At 38.6% G+C, this 15,405-nt stretch overlaps 1 protein-coding gene across 2 annotated transcripts in view; it reads right to left on the reverse strand.

The window, feature by feature from the left end:
- FARP1 (FERM, ARH/RhoGEF and pleckstrin domain protein 1) overlaps positions 1-15,405 on the reverse strand; it is a 269,344-nt gene that overhangs the window by 37,927 nt on the left and 216,012 nt on the right. The window contains exons 13-14 of one of the 2 annotated variants that reach the window (XM_089679976.1): positions 12,457-12,691; positions 2,437-2,612 (exon numbers count right to left, since the gene is read on the reverse strand). In XM_089679976.1, the coding sequence (XP_089536102.1) occupies positions 2,437-2,612; positions 12,457-12,691 (411 nt within the window). Of the gene's footprint in view, positions 1-2,436; positions 2,625-12,456; positions 12,692-15,405 lie in introns of both variants that reach the window. The other variant, XM_089679975.1, reaches the window with a different exon arrangement.

Below are 15,405 nucleotides of genomic sequence, written 5' to 3' on the forward strand. Positions count from 1 at the left end.
TGCTCCCATGCACAGATCACTCCCATACTTAAAAAACCCTCGCTGGACCCCACCAACCTAAACAACTTAAGACCCATCTCCCTGCTCCCGTTTACCTCTAAACTCTTAGAACGCTTAGTCTACAATCACCTGAGCTCCTACTACACTGACAACCTTCTTGATCCTTTACAGTCTGGCTTTCACTCACTCCACTCCACTGAAACAGCCCTACTAAAACTCACTAATGATTTATTAACTGCTAAAACCAATGGCCACTACTCCGTACTCTTACTACTTGACCTCTCTGAAGCTTTTGATACTGTTGACCATCCCCTCCTCCTCAAAAAACTCCACTCTCTTGGCCTCCAAGACTCTGCTCTCTCTTGGTTCTCCCCTACCTATCACAGCGCTCCTTAAGCATTACATATAACCTGTCTCCTCCTCTCCACTTCCTCTTTCTGTAGGGGTCCTTCAAGGTTCTGTCCTTGGACCCCTACTCTTTTCCATCTACACCTCCTCGCTTGGTCACTTGATAAACTCCCATGGCTTTAAGTACCATCTCTATGCTGATGACACACAAATCTATCTTTCTACTCCTCACCCCTTCAGTCTCCTCTCGCATTACTAACCTACTAAGTGACATATCAGCACGGATATCATTCCACTTCCTCAAACTAAATCTTTTCAAAACAGAGCTCATACTATTCCCTCCAGCCCCTGCCCCCTCCCGAATTCTCCATCAAGATAAATAATACAACCATCAGTCCCTCCCCTCATGCCAGGGTACTAGGTGTAATCCTGGATTCCCATCTGTCCTTTCAGCCCCAAATCCAATCACTGTCCAAATCTTGTAGACTTCACCTCTGCAACATCTTCAAGATATGCCCGTTCTTAACTTCTGAAACAGCTAAGCAACTTATTCACTCCCTTGTTATCTCTTGCCTTGACTATTATAACTCCTTCCTCATTGGTCTACCTAATCGCAGGCTATCCTCTCTTCAGTCTATTGTGAATGCTGCTTCCAGACTAATCCACCTTACTAACTGTTACAAATCTGCCATCCCTCTCTGCCAATCCCTCAACTGGCTTCCCATTGCCCAAAGAATAAAATTCAAAACATTAACAATAACATATAAAGCCATTTATAATCCTGCCCCAAATTACATCACCAATCTTGGCTTCAAATATCACCCAAACCGTCCTCTCTGCTCCTCCCACGACCTCCTGCTCTCTAGCCCCCTTGTCTCCTCCTCCCATGCTCGTTTCCAGGACTTCTCCAGAGCCTCCCCCATGCTCTGGAACTATCTACCCCAATCTTTCCGACTATTTCCTACTCTGCCCACTTTTAGGCTATGAAAACCTATCTCTACAGGGAAGCCTATCCTGCCTTCAGCTCATAACGGAATCTTCTATTCCTCCTATCAGTTCATCCCCCACAGTTAAAACCTTTTTGTACCACCAGCCCCTCCCTCTTAGATTGGAGCAGGGCCCTTCTAGCCCTCTTGTATTGAACTGTATTGTTGATGTATTGTCTCCCTTTATATTGTAAAGCGCCGAGCAAACTGTTGGCACTATATAAATCCTGTATTATAAGAATAATAATAATATCTAGCCAGGTCAGGGTTACTGACCTTTTCTGATGCCTAGACTGCACAATCATATTTTGACATCCTACATAGCTGAAGTGTAAGCAAAAGACAGACTGTAAAAATGGGAACCGTTATTACATTAACTGTCTGGTTGAAATGATATTTTCAAGACGTCAATTGGACTTAAAAGGATAAGCTCTCCTTTGGGAACATGGTACATGTTCCACCTGTTTTTAGGGTGGAAGGTGTAACATGTTCCCACTGATGCAGTCGCTGCCCGACCCCGACCCCCCCCCCCCATTCCCTGTGACAGAAGTTCCCCATACTAGCTATCAATTTTTTTAATCAGCCTAGCCTAGCAGGGCTCCACCCACACAGCCGCATCATTCATTCACACAGTTCTGTGCATAAATGAACTACAAGTACCAACATCCTTTGCGAATGTCGCCTTGTAGTTCTCAATGAACTACCATGGTACAGTGGCACGCTGTTGTAGGTCATTCAGTCTTCCTGTTAAACTGTCTGCTCATATGAGGTACAAGCACACAGATTAAACTAATAGTCTGCTGGAGACAGACTGATCTGCTGATCACTTATGCATTGCTTTCTAGGCTCCGGCAAAAAAAAAAAATAATATATATATAAATTGTTCTTTACCTGCTAAAAAATTTGCTTTTTTTTATAATGTGAACTTATCATTTAAGTTATAATTTTGGAAAAGCTTTTACTATGTCATGTCAAGGTGGGATTTCAAAATTGTATACGCTATATAATTATTACATCTGAACATACACACAAGACAAAATCTGTGTGTGCCCTTATTGCATGAAATTGAAAGAAGGACCAAAATAGAAAGGTAGAAGAGTACCTTTTTCCGGCTATCCTCCTCATCATCAGTTCTGATACAGATGGGCTCGTTCAGCAATGGACTGATGAGAGGAGAAGAAGGCTTTCCATCAGGACTTAAGTTTGGCGATAATGTGGAGTTTAGCCCTGTTGTTGCTCCTTGAGAATTAATTGACAGTTCTGAGAGGTGTGGACTCCCTGTTAATGAACCTATAAACAACAAAGATACTTATTTAGTGTGTTGTACCTTTTATTCCAAACTAAACATAGAATTTCCAAGCTACTCTACAGCACAAGCACACTAGTAGAAATACAAGCAGCTCTGATACACTGAAGGGCTTAATCCCAAAGAGACAAGCTGATCCTCTGACTAATGATTACAAGGGAAAAAAAACATTAGCCCATAGACTAATGCCCCATATTTAGTTCTCCTGAAGGATATGCTCTGCAAATGATCAAAGCAGGGTTCACTTTCTCCAGCAAGCTAAAATTATTATAAAATCGGACATCTAGCATATATTGAGCTATAGGTACATTTGGAGGATCATTTCAAGTGTTTTAACAAATTAGACATTGAGCAGGACACAATATATGGGGGGTGGGATCTGCTCAGCAACTACATTACAGAAAGGACATTTGTTAGAGAGAATCTACAGAGGCCTACTACTATACAAAACTTCACTGCAGATGAGACAAATGACAAAGGCTGGAAGGACTACATTGCCAGTACTACACAAAACAGACACAGTATACCTTTTGACGTAATTCCATTCATGCTCCACTGAACGCTTGGGACAGAGATACTAGCATAGCTAGTCATTCATTCAATGAAGAAAATTACACACAGGATAAGAAGTGATGGCAAACAAATAGCACATCATGTCTTGACAATTTGAAAGGAAACATGAGTGCCATTCAGAGGAAACCTGATTAGCCTGTGCCTAGGAAGACGTCACGTTTCTCATCACGGCTGTAGGGTTGTGAATGCCATAAGGTTAGGGTATAGATTTACAAAAACACTTTCAAAATGTGTAAGAAAAATGGGAGGAATTTCATAGGTGTTGGCTATAGAAAGCCAGTACAGCAATGGAACACCTAATGAAACTTAAGACTGTGGCATTCCCCGTATTTGTACAATAAAAGATCACTAATTTCCCATGAACTATGAGAGTTTTATTTATCAATATTTATTAATAAATGGTTAAAGTACAACTACACTTCTTGTAGAAAATAAGCCAGCCTTCCTCCCTGGCCCCCTAAGGTAGTATAACCTATAACTTCCCCACCATAGTACAAACTTACCTCTCTTTGGTAGTCTTTACATTCTCCAAACAGAAATCTCCCCCGATTCTGCCACTCCTGTGTAGTAACTCCTCTACAGACAATTATGAAGCCATACTCATACAGCTGAGATGGAGGAGTATGGCTCCATTAAGTCCATTGGGAGTTACTGCGCACGGGTAGCTAACACAAGGAGACATTTTTCATGAATGCTGTAAACACCATGGGAGAAGTATGCACTAGGAGGGGTGGTTTAGGGTTTTAAAGGTTCTGATTCTAAAAGCTCGTTGTTTCTTTTTGATAAACTCAGTGAATCATCTCAGTGACTCCTTTCTTATTGAAGAGCTCAATTCAAAAATTCAGACACATTGTGCATTAAAGCACATAGCTCTGCTATGCTGTCTCTTTAGCCAACCTGAAGTGCTTACAGGAGTCAATTGTCATGTAATAAATGATTATTAGAAAAATAAAGACTCTATCCTTTTTAAAATGTATAATATTAAAATTAATTGCAACATTTATTGTAAAATACAGAGTTCTGCTGCTGCTGATCATGCAGTGGAAGTAAAAGATTACAGGAATGTTATGTGCTAGATTTCAGAGGATGATTTGCTCTGTTTAAAATAAAGCAAGCAGTAAATCTTTACTCAAACTGAACACAGCAGGCAGCAGTGGGGTGTTTTTCATATTGCAGTAGGAGTGCCAGCACCCTATTAAAGGTGCCAGTAGAGGCACGGCATTGATATATAATAAGCCTAAAACATCTGTTTTCTAACTTCACTAATAATTCATAGCTGGACAATATTATATTGCTTTCTATTTAGGTGGTTAGGGTGGAGTTTTCTGTATGTCTGGAAAAATGGCCACATGCAGTTCTAAATCTACAAAACAATATTAAACACACACTTCAGGAAGAGATTACACAAATGTGTGCCAATTTTATTGATGCTAAAAACCAGTATTACAAATTTACACATTTTGAAGAAGTATATGTGTATCACAGGAACTGTATTAATTATTCAAATGTATCCTAGTTTTCTAAATATCAAAAAAAACAGTTAAGAGTATGTTTACCCATTCACCTCTATCTGCAAAGACTCTGGCTCCTTGCACACACTGGGAAATGAAAAGGGTAAAAGCAAATATCCAAACCAACTGGTGCCATAAAATAAAAACAGGAGAATATCCTAGCACCAACTTACACAACACAGGCAACAGTGTGAGGGCACAGAAAATCTTGGTCGTTTACAAATCAAAAGATTAAAAAGCATGCAAAAATCTTCTTTTCATGACCAAAAAACTAACCAACAAACTAGTCTACAGTTCACAAATTCCATTTACTATCACAAAACAAAATCAGAACTTGTCCAAATACTTTCCACTAGATATATATCCAAAAAGAAGGTGATCTCATGAAAAATAAAGAAAATGACATTCAAAAGAAAATTGCATGAGACCATCAAAATAATTTATATTTTCTAGAAGCTGGGAAGACAAAGTTATAATAATGCATATGGCCAGGATGTGGAAATTAATTTGCAATTACATCTATTTAGAGTCATATGTAACTAGCTGTAATGTAAATGCAATTGTGATTAGTCGGATTTGTATTTTTAAATCATTTTAAAGATGTAATTGCAACTTATAGGCTTTTCATATACTTGATTATTAAGTAAAAAAAAATAGTTTCACTTTATATATTTTCTGTATATGGCACCATAACAGATTTTCTTGGATAACACCACTAAAAACATAATTCTATAGCCATTCTATAGCCCTTTTATATATATAAACCTTTCTCTCTTATGAGCAAAACATTTTTTAAACCCTCCTAGAACAAATTCAAATCTACTGCATCACATTTTTGAAGGGATTCTCACTACAACTGTGAAAGATTTAACTTATAAAAGTGTACCTCTTTTGTCTCCCCATCTTTGTAACACTTGAAAGCTGTATACTGAATTAGGCCAGCCAGTGGTGATGCCTTACAATTATTAATACTATCATTTCAAGAGGGAACATATTTTTCAACCTCTTGTTAGGTGTATATGAATAGTTGTAAGAATAATTGGGCCACTTGGATGGACATACTAAAAAATTCAATAAAATCGGTAACTGTAACTTGCAATTGGCTCTCTGAGAATCTCTCAGATGAAAAATGGCTTAAAACTGCTTACAGAAACAATCCCGAAGCCAAAAGCACACAGTGTAAGTATTAGGCTCCATGCACACTAGCGGTTTTTTAAGATCAAAAAACGCTGGTTAATAGTTTTTAGTAGCATTTAGAAGTGTTAGCATTTTATTAGCATTTTTACAGTACATGTAGAGCAAAAAAAAAAAAGCTAGAAAAAAGCAGTTTGGAGCATTTTAGTAGCATTTAGTGTTTTTTTTCTGCTTGAAAATCGCTTCAAAAAAACTCAGCAAAAATATTTTTTTTCTGTTCCTAGATGATGAAGCTCACAAAATGCTATTAACCTAACGTAGTGTGCGTGGACACATAGGATAACACTATTTAGCTTCTATGAGCAGAAAAAATTATGCTGATTGTAAGTTCTAACGAGCAGGGCCCTCTGTTTGATCTTGCACCAAATTGTATTGTAACTGTAATGTCTGCCTTCATCTTGTAAAGTGCTGCACAAACTGTTGGCGCTATATAAATCCTGTATAATAATAATAATGCTGATAATAGCTACTAGGAGCTTAGAAAATCGCTCGTGTGCATGGAGCCTAAAACAATACACCAAATACGTGGAGGGATATTTAATTGCAGCAGCAAACCGAAAATGTATTTGTTTCTTAAAGCAAACATTTTTTACATTTGCTATAGTATAGCGAATTTTGCTAATGATAACTTCCAAAAATCTGAAGATCTCAAGATAAATATTAAATCTTCTGCCTTTTTTAGCCACAAATATATAAAAGGTATACACAGTATAAGAGGAGGAGGAAGAGATATGGCAAAAGAATCATTCTCAAATTCACACTGCTAATGCTGCAGCCTGTTTTCTTCTATATAGAAATTCAAAGTACAGATGTCTATAATTATTTAAATGTCATTACAGTCATGTGAAAAAGTAAGTAGACATATGAAAATTGATGTTTTCAACATATTTGAACAAGAAACATAAGATCTTGATTTGAATAGTGCTTACTGATAAAAGGTGATAGACTTATACAAATGACACAACATTTCAAAGGTGTATTAATTTCCATGATTTAAATGGATAAATAGAGATACGAAAGATAAGTGCACTCCTACTTTCACCACCACTTAAAAATCATGAAATTTGAATTGGGTTTTGCAGCTTACAACCTTCTTAGGCAAAGTTCACACATCTGCTGGTACTGTGTGCTGTGTATGCATGGAACCAGCAGCCCATTCATTTGTACCTGTGGGAAATGTGGAAAAAAGTCTCTGACCCTTTTTTCTGAACACAGCTACGTGGAAATTTTATTTTTAAATACGTGGGGGTGGCATTAACAATTATTGGCACCCCTGCGTGTCTGCTAAAGAGCAGCGCATTTTCTTGCTGGTTGGGGAACGCGTGTGTTTAGCTTGTGCTCTCTGACTTGCAAATATGTCAACCTAGTCTTTCTGGTGCAATCAGGTAGATTGCACCCAATTCAACCTGTGTGAGAGGTGTGTTAAAAAAAAAAAAAAAGTCTTTGCTGTTCAAAAAGAACATATGAACAAGATTACCATATAGGCAAAGACAAGGTCTTCTGGAACAATGTACTGAAAACAGATCAAAGACTGAGCTGTTTGGTCACAGTAACTGTAGACATGTTTACCACAAACTGAAGACAGTATCTCAGAAGCTTAGCCTCCTAACTGCCAAATATGATGGCGGAAATATTATGGTTTGGGGGTGCTTTGCAGCTTCAATGCCTGGGTAGCTCACAGTCTGAGTCAACTTTACATTCTGCATGATATGAAAGCGTACTTGATGAGAATGTAAGGCTATCTGTGCCAACATTAAAGACTGCTAAGAAGTCTTTCAACAAGAGAACGAACCAAAGCACACCAGCAAATGCACCAAAGAAAGGCTCTGAAAAAAAAGAGGATTATGGATTATCCTAGTCAAAGTGGTGATTTGAATCTCATTGATATTTTATAAATTGGAGGGGGGGGGGGATATGTCCAGTTCATGCAAGGAAACACACAAGAAAATGTGGAGAAGTTATACAAAATGCCTACAAGGTAGTAATTTCTATTACATGGGGCAATACCAACTTGATTGCAAGGGTGTACTTCACACCACACCATTACATCTACTGATAACTGGTCGAAAAAGCAAATTATTCTTGAGCTCTTATTCAAGTATCACCTTTATCTGTAGGCACTGTATAACTAAAGATCTAATATTTCCATGTTCAAATATGTTGAAAAAGGCAAGAATTTCCATAGAGTATACTTCATCCTTCATAAGGCTGCATGTAGCTCAGTCATCTCTATAACTATCAACTTTGTGTCACGTGATTCTCTAAGTTCAAAGATTTGGTACAAACATACCTAATAACCTGTGTAAAAAATACCCTAAGCACAGGTAAATATAAAATTGGTAAAAACATTTGAGGCTTGATCAAAAGTTCTAATCATGTGAAAGCTGCTGAAAGGAGCTTTTAGCAAAAGAGTTTGCACATAAGAGAGAAGCATGGAATACAGAGCAGCACAGTAGGCAGAAAATCTAGTGTACGGTAACATCTTACCCATTGACTATGTTATCACCACAGATGGTCAGCAAATTGACAAAAACAGATAAACAAATGACAGTTGTACAGTAGGCTGGATATAGGTAAAGCTTTTGGCGTGGTTGAAGATAAGCAATGCATTGCATGCACCGAAATTCACCAAGCTGAACATTGCACAGGCAGCCAGTGACTTTCTCAGCCAGTACACTCATGTATTAATATCACACAGAGGTGTCACCATCTCATACTACAACTGCTGTCCATGGTGTAACAGTATTTTTCACTAGTGCAAATATGTAATCAAACATTTTGCGTAGTGAAAAAGACACATAATTCTGTAACAGTGATACCCTTTTTCATGGCAAACTATACCACCATTAGACTAACATGTTTGTTAGGCATATTATGTTGTCTGTTAGCCAATCAAAGATTTAGTCTTTAGTTGGCCATCAAAAGTTATTTTGCCAATACAGTGCAGCCCTGTTAACACAGTAAAACATTCTTTTTGCTTCTGTTCCAGTGTAAAAACATTGTTACACCTTGGTCATAAATGTAGTGCTTGTGAAAAATAAATGTCCCTCCCATAAGAACATCAGTGATCTTTGCCATGGTAACAGCAATTTTAAGACACACCACAAAAAGAGTAGTGTTGAAAAATGTTTTCCCTTTACCCATATCAGTTTCTTTTTGGTAAAGGACAGAGAGGAAAAGGGAAGATATACAGAACAAAGCAAGACTTTATGCAGTAAAGAAAATCTGCATGTTCACAGCTGACAGAGAAAAGCAGGGAGACAAGTGCTCAGTTTTTCTCCATTTTAGGCCAACAATTATGAAGACAAACAGTACAACTGTGTGGCACGTGTTATTCCAGAGTGCTTTCCCCATGTCTCTGGAATGCAGTAGACATTAGCGAATTTTAAGATCAGCCTTCATGATATCAAATTTAAAAATTCTCTTTCATATGCTGTTAAAGATACTGGCTTGGCTAAATTTTGATAATACAACAAAGTGTAACTAAAGGCAAAACTGTTTTCTATTATGGATAGAGTAAGGGAAGGTTAGAACACCCCCTCAGTTTTTTTTTCCATATGTGTCCCATTGGTGAGTTTTCCCTTCACTTCCTGTCCCATAGGCAAAACAGGAAGTGAGAGAAAATCCCACTAAAGTGAGTGAATCCTGGTCTGTCACCAGAACCAGTGTCTCCACTGGAAGATTTCCCTTCTATTGGTGTTCTGATGTCAACACAAAATTTGGGATTTTCTTTTACTTTCACTTTCGGTGATAACAGTAAACAGGACAAACAAAAGGGGTGAGTCTCCCTAATGGGGTGCAGACAGCAATAAAAACCTGACAGGTGTTCTAATTCCTCTCCACTCTGTCCAAAACTAGAAAAAAGGGCCCAGCAGAAATATGGCTTTATCATAGACTACAAAATTAGTTGAAACCCTGGCTGATTAGATCACTGTTGTTTTAGGGTAAAAGACCATGTATTCATAAAGGGGTAATTTAAAGAAAGAAACATTAAAACAAGACCAGGAAAAATGTAAGTAACAGGATAAAACATGCTGGAGGATGACGACAGTAGCCCCTTCCACATCCTTTGTTTGAGGTACAGTACATGCAGACAAAAGCAGTGCTTAAAACATATATAAATATCTGATTCATAGCATAATAACAAATGACAAGAGTGAGAGTGAACGTTCCAAAGTAGTACATCACAAGTATATTAGTGTTCAAAGATTGTCTTGAAAACAAACAAGTAAAGGGCACAACAAATTGGATACAAGCAGCCCATATGTTAGTGGCATTTGCAGATGTCTAAACCACCCAGGAATATTGAAAAAATCCTTTGTCTTTCATATAATTTGTAACCACCTTAAAGATAACCACATACTTCAGTCAGCAGATGGCCAATAAGAAAGCAACCAAATAATGATTTGCATAAACATGCATCCTTTGCCTTGCAGACACCACCAATATCCCTTCTCACCCTGCTCGACTCCACTATTTGTACCTAGGGTATCCTGTACAATGGCCTGTCTTTCAGGATCAGTTATGTCACACATAACAAAAGTTTAAAGTGAATGTCATTTTCATTAGCCAACTAGTGTAGTATAGTGTATGAAATGTTACTAGCACCAGAGTAACAGTAAAGCATTATTACAGGCAATGCAATCCTAATTCTGTCTGACCTTCTTATCTCTTAGCCAGGGCCAGTGTGGTTTTGTAGTTAATGCCATACACCAAAGTTCTGCTGGGGCCATGAGACTGACTTTTAACAGAGTGTGAAATTTAAAGGCAGATTTAATCTACTTACATGGAAAAAAAAACATTAAGTGTGCATAACATAAATATTTTAGGATGTAGTATCCTCTCAAAATATATAGTAGTAAATTAGTATACTGTATTACTCAAACTGTGAAAAATACCCCCTTCCAAAGAGTGGGTAAAACTACAAAATCTCAGATCAGAAAATACTCTACCCTGCAGCACTGTATCACTTCATAATAGACAATAGGCACTGAATAAAGAAAATATATTCAATTTCTAATCTAAACAATACGTTTGTCACATGTATGGCTTACAGTATAACCGTGGCACTAAAGTGTAATGTTCAATTACCACCAGAACACCAGTTATTTTTGCTAAAATTACATTAAAACAAGAGGTTGAGCATCAGACTTTAAGAAGGCTGCATTTAAAAATGATTAGTGCAAATCAAGCTCAACAACTTGTGTGGCCCCTAAATCTAATTCTAATACTGCTATCCTATGTGCATTAATAAAAATTTACAAACAAGTCATCTACAAAAATCTATGCAAGTGCTACTACAGTACAAAAGACCAATAAGAAGAAATCTTCGCAACATCAACACTATTAAATTATATAAAACAGTAGCTAATTTACTTCTAGAACTGAGTAAAGATAATGTGCAAACTACCTATGCAACTATAGCACTTTTTTTTGCATGCCGTAAACAATTTTAACCTGTGCAACTTTTAGTAGCCAAGATGAATGCTCTTCTATTCAACTGCTCAGCAGCTGAAAATATGTGCACCATCTTCATCACTAAAACTAAGGACGGTATCCTCATCATGTATCTCTTCTGCATACTCCTCCAGCTGAAGGCTACCAAATGAGTAGTTATTTCTTGGCATTGGTGAAGAGCTTAACACTATTGGGTTTCCATAAACAAGTGGGTGGCTGAAAGAATCAACTATGTCTGAATCTGTATCGCTAGATTCACTACCACTACTGGTAGAACCATCAGTCATGGGGACAGCACTCATTTGATCTTGTATTAGAGCTGCTGGCCGCAATACTGGACTGCACCTAAGTTGTCTAGTGTCAAAAATGCCATTTGACATCATTTTAGCTTCCAGGGCAGCCATCTTGGAAAGATGGTCTATCCTTTGCTCTTCAGCTTTATGGTCAGTAACTGGTGTGGAAGACATTTGACTTAAAATAAAAGGATCGGTATCAGAATGGTTACGATAGCCAGCCTTAAGTTTATGAATATGTTTACTGTCCAGTGATGGGCTATACCTGGCATAGCCATAGCTTTGGCTAACCAGTTCATAGTCTTCTGGAATCACCACCCCATTATTGTTATTGTATGCATTTGCTGAAATATAACTGGGTGAACCTGTCCTATTAAAACTCATGTTTGGACTTGATCCTTTGCTACTGGGGCACAATGGAGCAGCTAGGGGACTACGGCTGCCTGGCCCATTGAACATTTCATCTATTAAAGAGCTGTGCCTGGGCATTTTTGGACTCCCGCCAGCATAAAAAGACATACCAGCTGAGTCATCATCAATATACTCTTCAATAATATTAGATGATGACCTAACAGAGGAAATCTGCTGTCTCAGTTTGGAACGTTTGGGATATTCATCTGTGTGATAGATTCCATTACTACAATGAAATCCAATCTCATCATTGTCATTTGTTTGGGACTGAGAGCGGACCAAAAGCGCTCTGTGAATATCATACTCGCTATCTACATCACTGCAGTCAATGTAAGGAATTGAGTTACTGCTGCCATGAGCAGCCCGGGATGCTGGACCTGTGCTTGGCTGGTGTGCATTCTTCATATTCTGCTGGATATGATCTTTGGCTGTGTCTTCACCATCAGCTGTCAAATGAGCACCTTCCTTTGCTTTCTTGTCCAGGGAGATCTTCTTAGGAGAGGGGCTTTTGCGCTGTACTGAAGCCTCAATTACTAGCTTCTCTTCCTTGCTTGGGTGTAATGTTTGAATCTCATCAGGCTGAGAACTTTGTGCAACAGACATTTTAGGGCTCTGTGGCAGAAGCAAAACACAATCAAAGTAGTAATAAAAGAAAGTGTGAGAAATATTGTTGATGAATTTTGCAGAAAAGACATTTAAAAGCTGGTACATACAAGAGCCAAAAGAGAGTATGCATTATTTTTCCTTAGCAAGTGCCACCTACAATTGGGGTGTCAATTGTAATAAGCCTTATTGCTTGAAATACACAAGCACCTTTATGAAGTACTGCAGCCTTGGGTTGGCTGTTGCTCAATATCTTTTGTGGAGATGCTAGCATTAATCAGGAGAGTTAAAGTATTTACCCCCATGGAAGTTTTCACATTTTATTATCATAGGACATTCAATCACAGTGGATCTATTTATTTTTTTACACTGATTAACACAATTATACTCTTTGATGTCTTACTGAAAAAAGACCACTGCAAAATAATTTCAATTAGAATGAAAAACACATACACAAAACCACTAACTGCATAATCCCCATCCACCCTACCAATATTTAGTAGATGCACTTTTGACAACAATTTTCTGTGTGGCTAGGTCTCTATGAGCTTTTCACATCTGGACACTGCAATTTTTATCCACACATATAAATACATAATTATTTTATTACAATAAAATTTAAGAAATTTGTGTTAAAAAATTTAAAGTCAGTAGCTACATTACAGTAGAGTACCTGTTCAGTAATTTAATCTCCAGCAAACACAGACTCGTACACTTTAGAATTACTCACAGATATGATCTTACACCCACTAGGCTTGGTAAATAATAGTGGAGCCTTTGGCTCTAAGAAAGACCACTAGAAAATTGCTTGGTGTATTATTATTTTATGGTAAAAAAACAATTGTATTAAAATGGAAATCCTCTGTACCTTCAGTTGTAGCTACCTGGAAATCTTTGCTGAATTCTGTTCTTCCTCTATAAAAGGCCACTTACAGCAGTAGCAGAGTGTCCAGCCAAATTTGATAAAGTTTGGTTCATATGGCTGGAAATTTTAATAGAACATAATATGTGTGTACCCTTAAAGTCTCAATTGTATTTTTGTGTTGTTGGTATATTTAACAACTTGCCCTCCTGAGGACGGTGTATATAAATAGGAAAGCCCCAACAAGAAAAGGGTAAAGAAAAATCGAGAGAAGTAATTGTACAATTCCATAATTATGGGGATAAAGAAGAGATATGGAAGATCAAAGGAAGAACAGTAATTAAATATGGAGAGATAAATATCCAGATTTTTGCTGATTTAGCAGCAGAGACATTGAAAATAAGGAGATCTTTGAAACCATTGTTGGAGCAGATGGGGAAGCAAAATGTGCAATATAGATGGGGCTTTCTGGCGTGTTTAATCGGATGGAAAAATGGGCATATAGCAAGACTGAGATTTCCTAAGGATGTGAGAGACTTTTGCAAGAGACTTGATTTGCAGAGAATAGAGATACCTGGGTGGGAAGAAGAGATTTGGGCTATTGAAAAAGAGGATTGGCAGGTAGCTAGAAGGAAAAATTAGATAGTAGAGCAGAGGAGGGAGGGGAGAGGGGGGAGGGAGGGGAGAGGGGGGAGGGAGGGGAGAGGGGGGAGGGAGGGAGGGGAGAGGGGGGAGGGAGGGAGGGAGGGAGGAGGGAGGGAGGGGAGGAGGGGAGAGGGAGGGAGGGAGGGAGGGGGAGAGAGGGAGGAGGGAGGGAGGGGGAGAGAGGGAGGGAGGGAGGGGGAGAGAGGGAGGGGGAGAGAGGGAGGAGGGAGGGAGGGGGAGAGAGGGAGGAGGGAGGGAGGGAGGAGGAGGGAGGGAGGAGGAGGGAGGGAGGGAGGAGGAGGGAGGGAGGAGGAGGGAGGGAGGGGGAGGGAGGGAGGAAGGGAGGGAGGGAGGGAGGGAGGGGGAGGGAGGGGGAGGGAGGGGGAGGGAGGGAGGGGACGATGAAGAGGAGAGGGATTTTTTTTTCTCTCCACCCACCCCCACAAAAGTTGGATAAATATAGAAAACACATTAAGTAAAACACATTTGAGCAAGATAATATGGTTACCACCTCATTGTCGTGGAATGAAAGATAGCAAAAGAACATTCACGAGAATTGTTTTAAAAGTGTGGGACACAATGCGCAAACAGATGGGATGGGAATTTAACTAATTGTTGATGCCGATTGTAAACACAGATTTCTTCCCGCCGGGGAATGAAAAGGTTGCTGGGAGATGGATAAAAAAGAAGATGCACAATTAAGAGATTTAATGAAAGGTGAGGAAATTTGCCCCCTAGCGGAAATGAAAAAGAAGAAGGAGCTGTTCATTAAAGTAGATGAGTGGCGGTATTTACAAATGAAACATTTTATAGAAAAACTCCCTAGGCCTTTAAGGAAGAAAGAAAAGTGGAATCCATTTGAACTTTTGATTTAGTACAAGGGGGGATGGGAAGCATGGAACTGCGAAAATATATAACATTTTTACTAAGTTAACAACAAACACGGTCCCAGCATATATGGAGAGATGAGAAAGAGAATTAGGATTAAGGATAGAGGAAGAGAAACAAAAAAAGATTTATAAGTTAACACATGGTAACATAAGTATGAAAGATGTAGAGATGAATTATAAATGTTTAGCGAGGTGGTATATGACACCAAATATAGTACACAAACAAAATAGGGATAAATCACCTTTATGTTGGAGGGGATGTGGGGAACAGGGCACAGTGGGTCACATTTGGTGGGAGTGTTCTAAAATCCAAAAATATTGGGAAG

Source organism: Staurois parvus, unplaced genomic scaffold (assembly GCF_062004578.1).
Source record: "Staurois parvus isolate SC_StPar_1 unplaced genomic scaffold, SC_StPar_1.0 ptg000233l, whole genome shotgun sequence".
NCBI classification, from domain to species: domain Eukaryota; kingdom Metazoa; phylum Chordata; class Amphibia; order Anura; family Ranidae; genus Staurois; species Staurois parvus.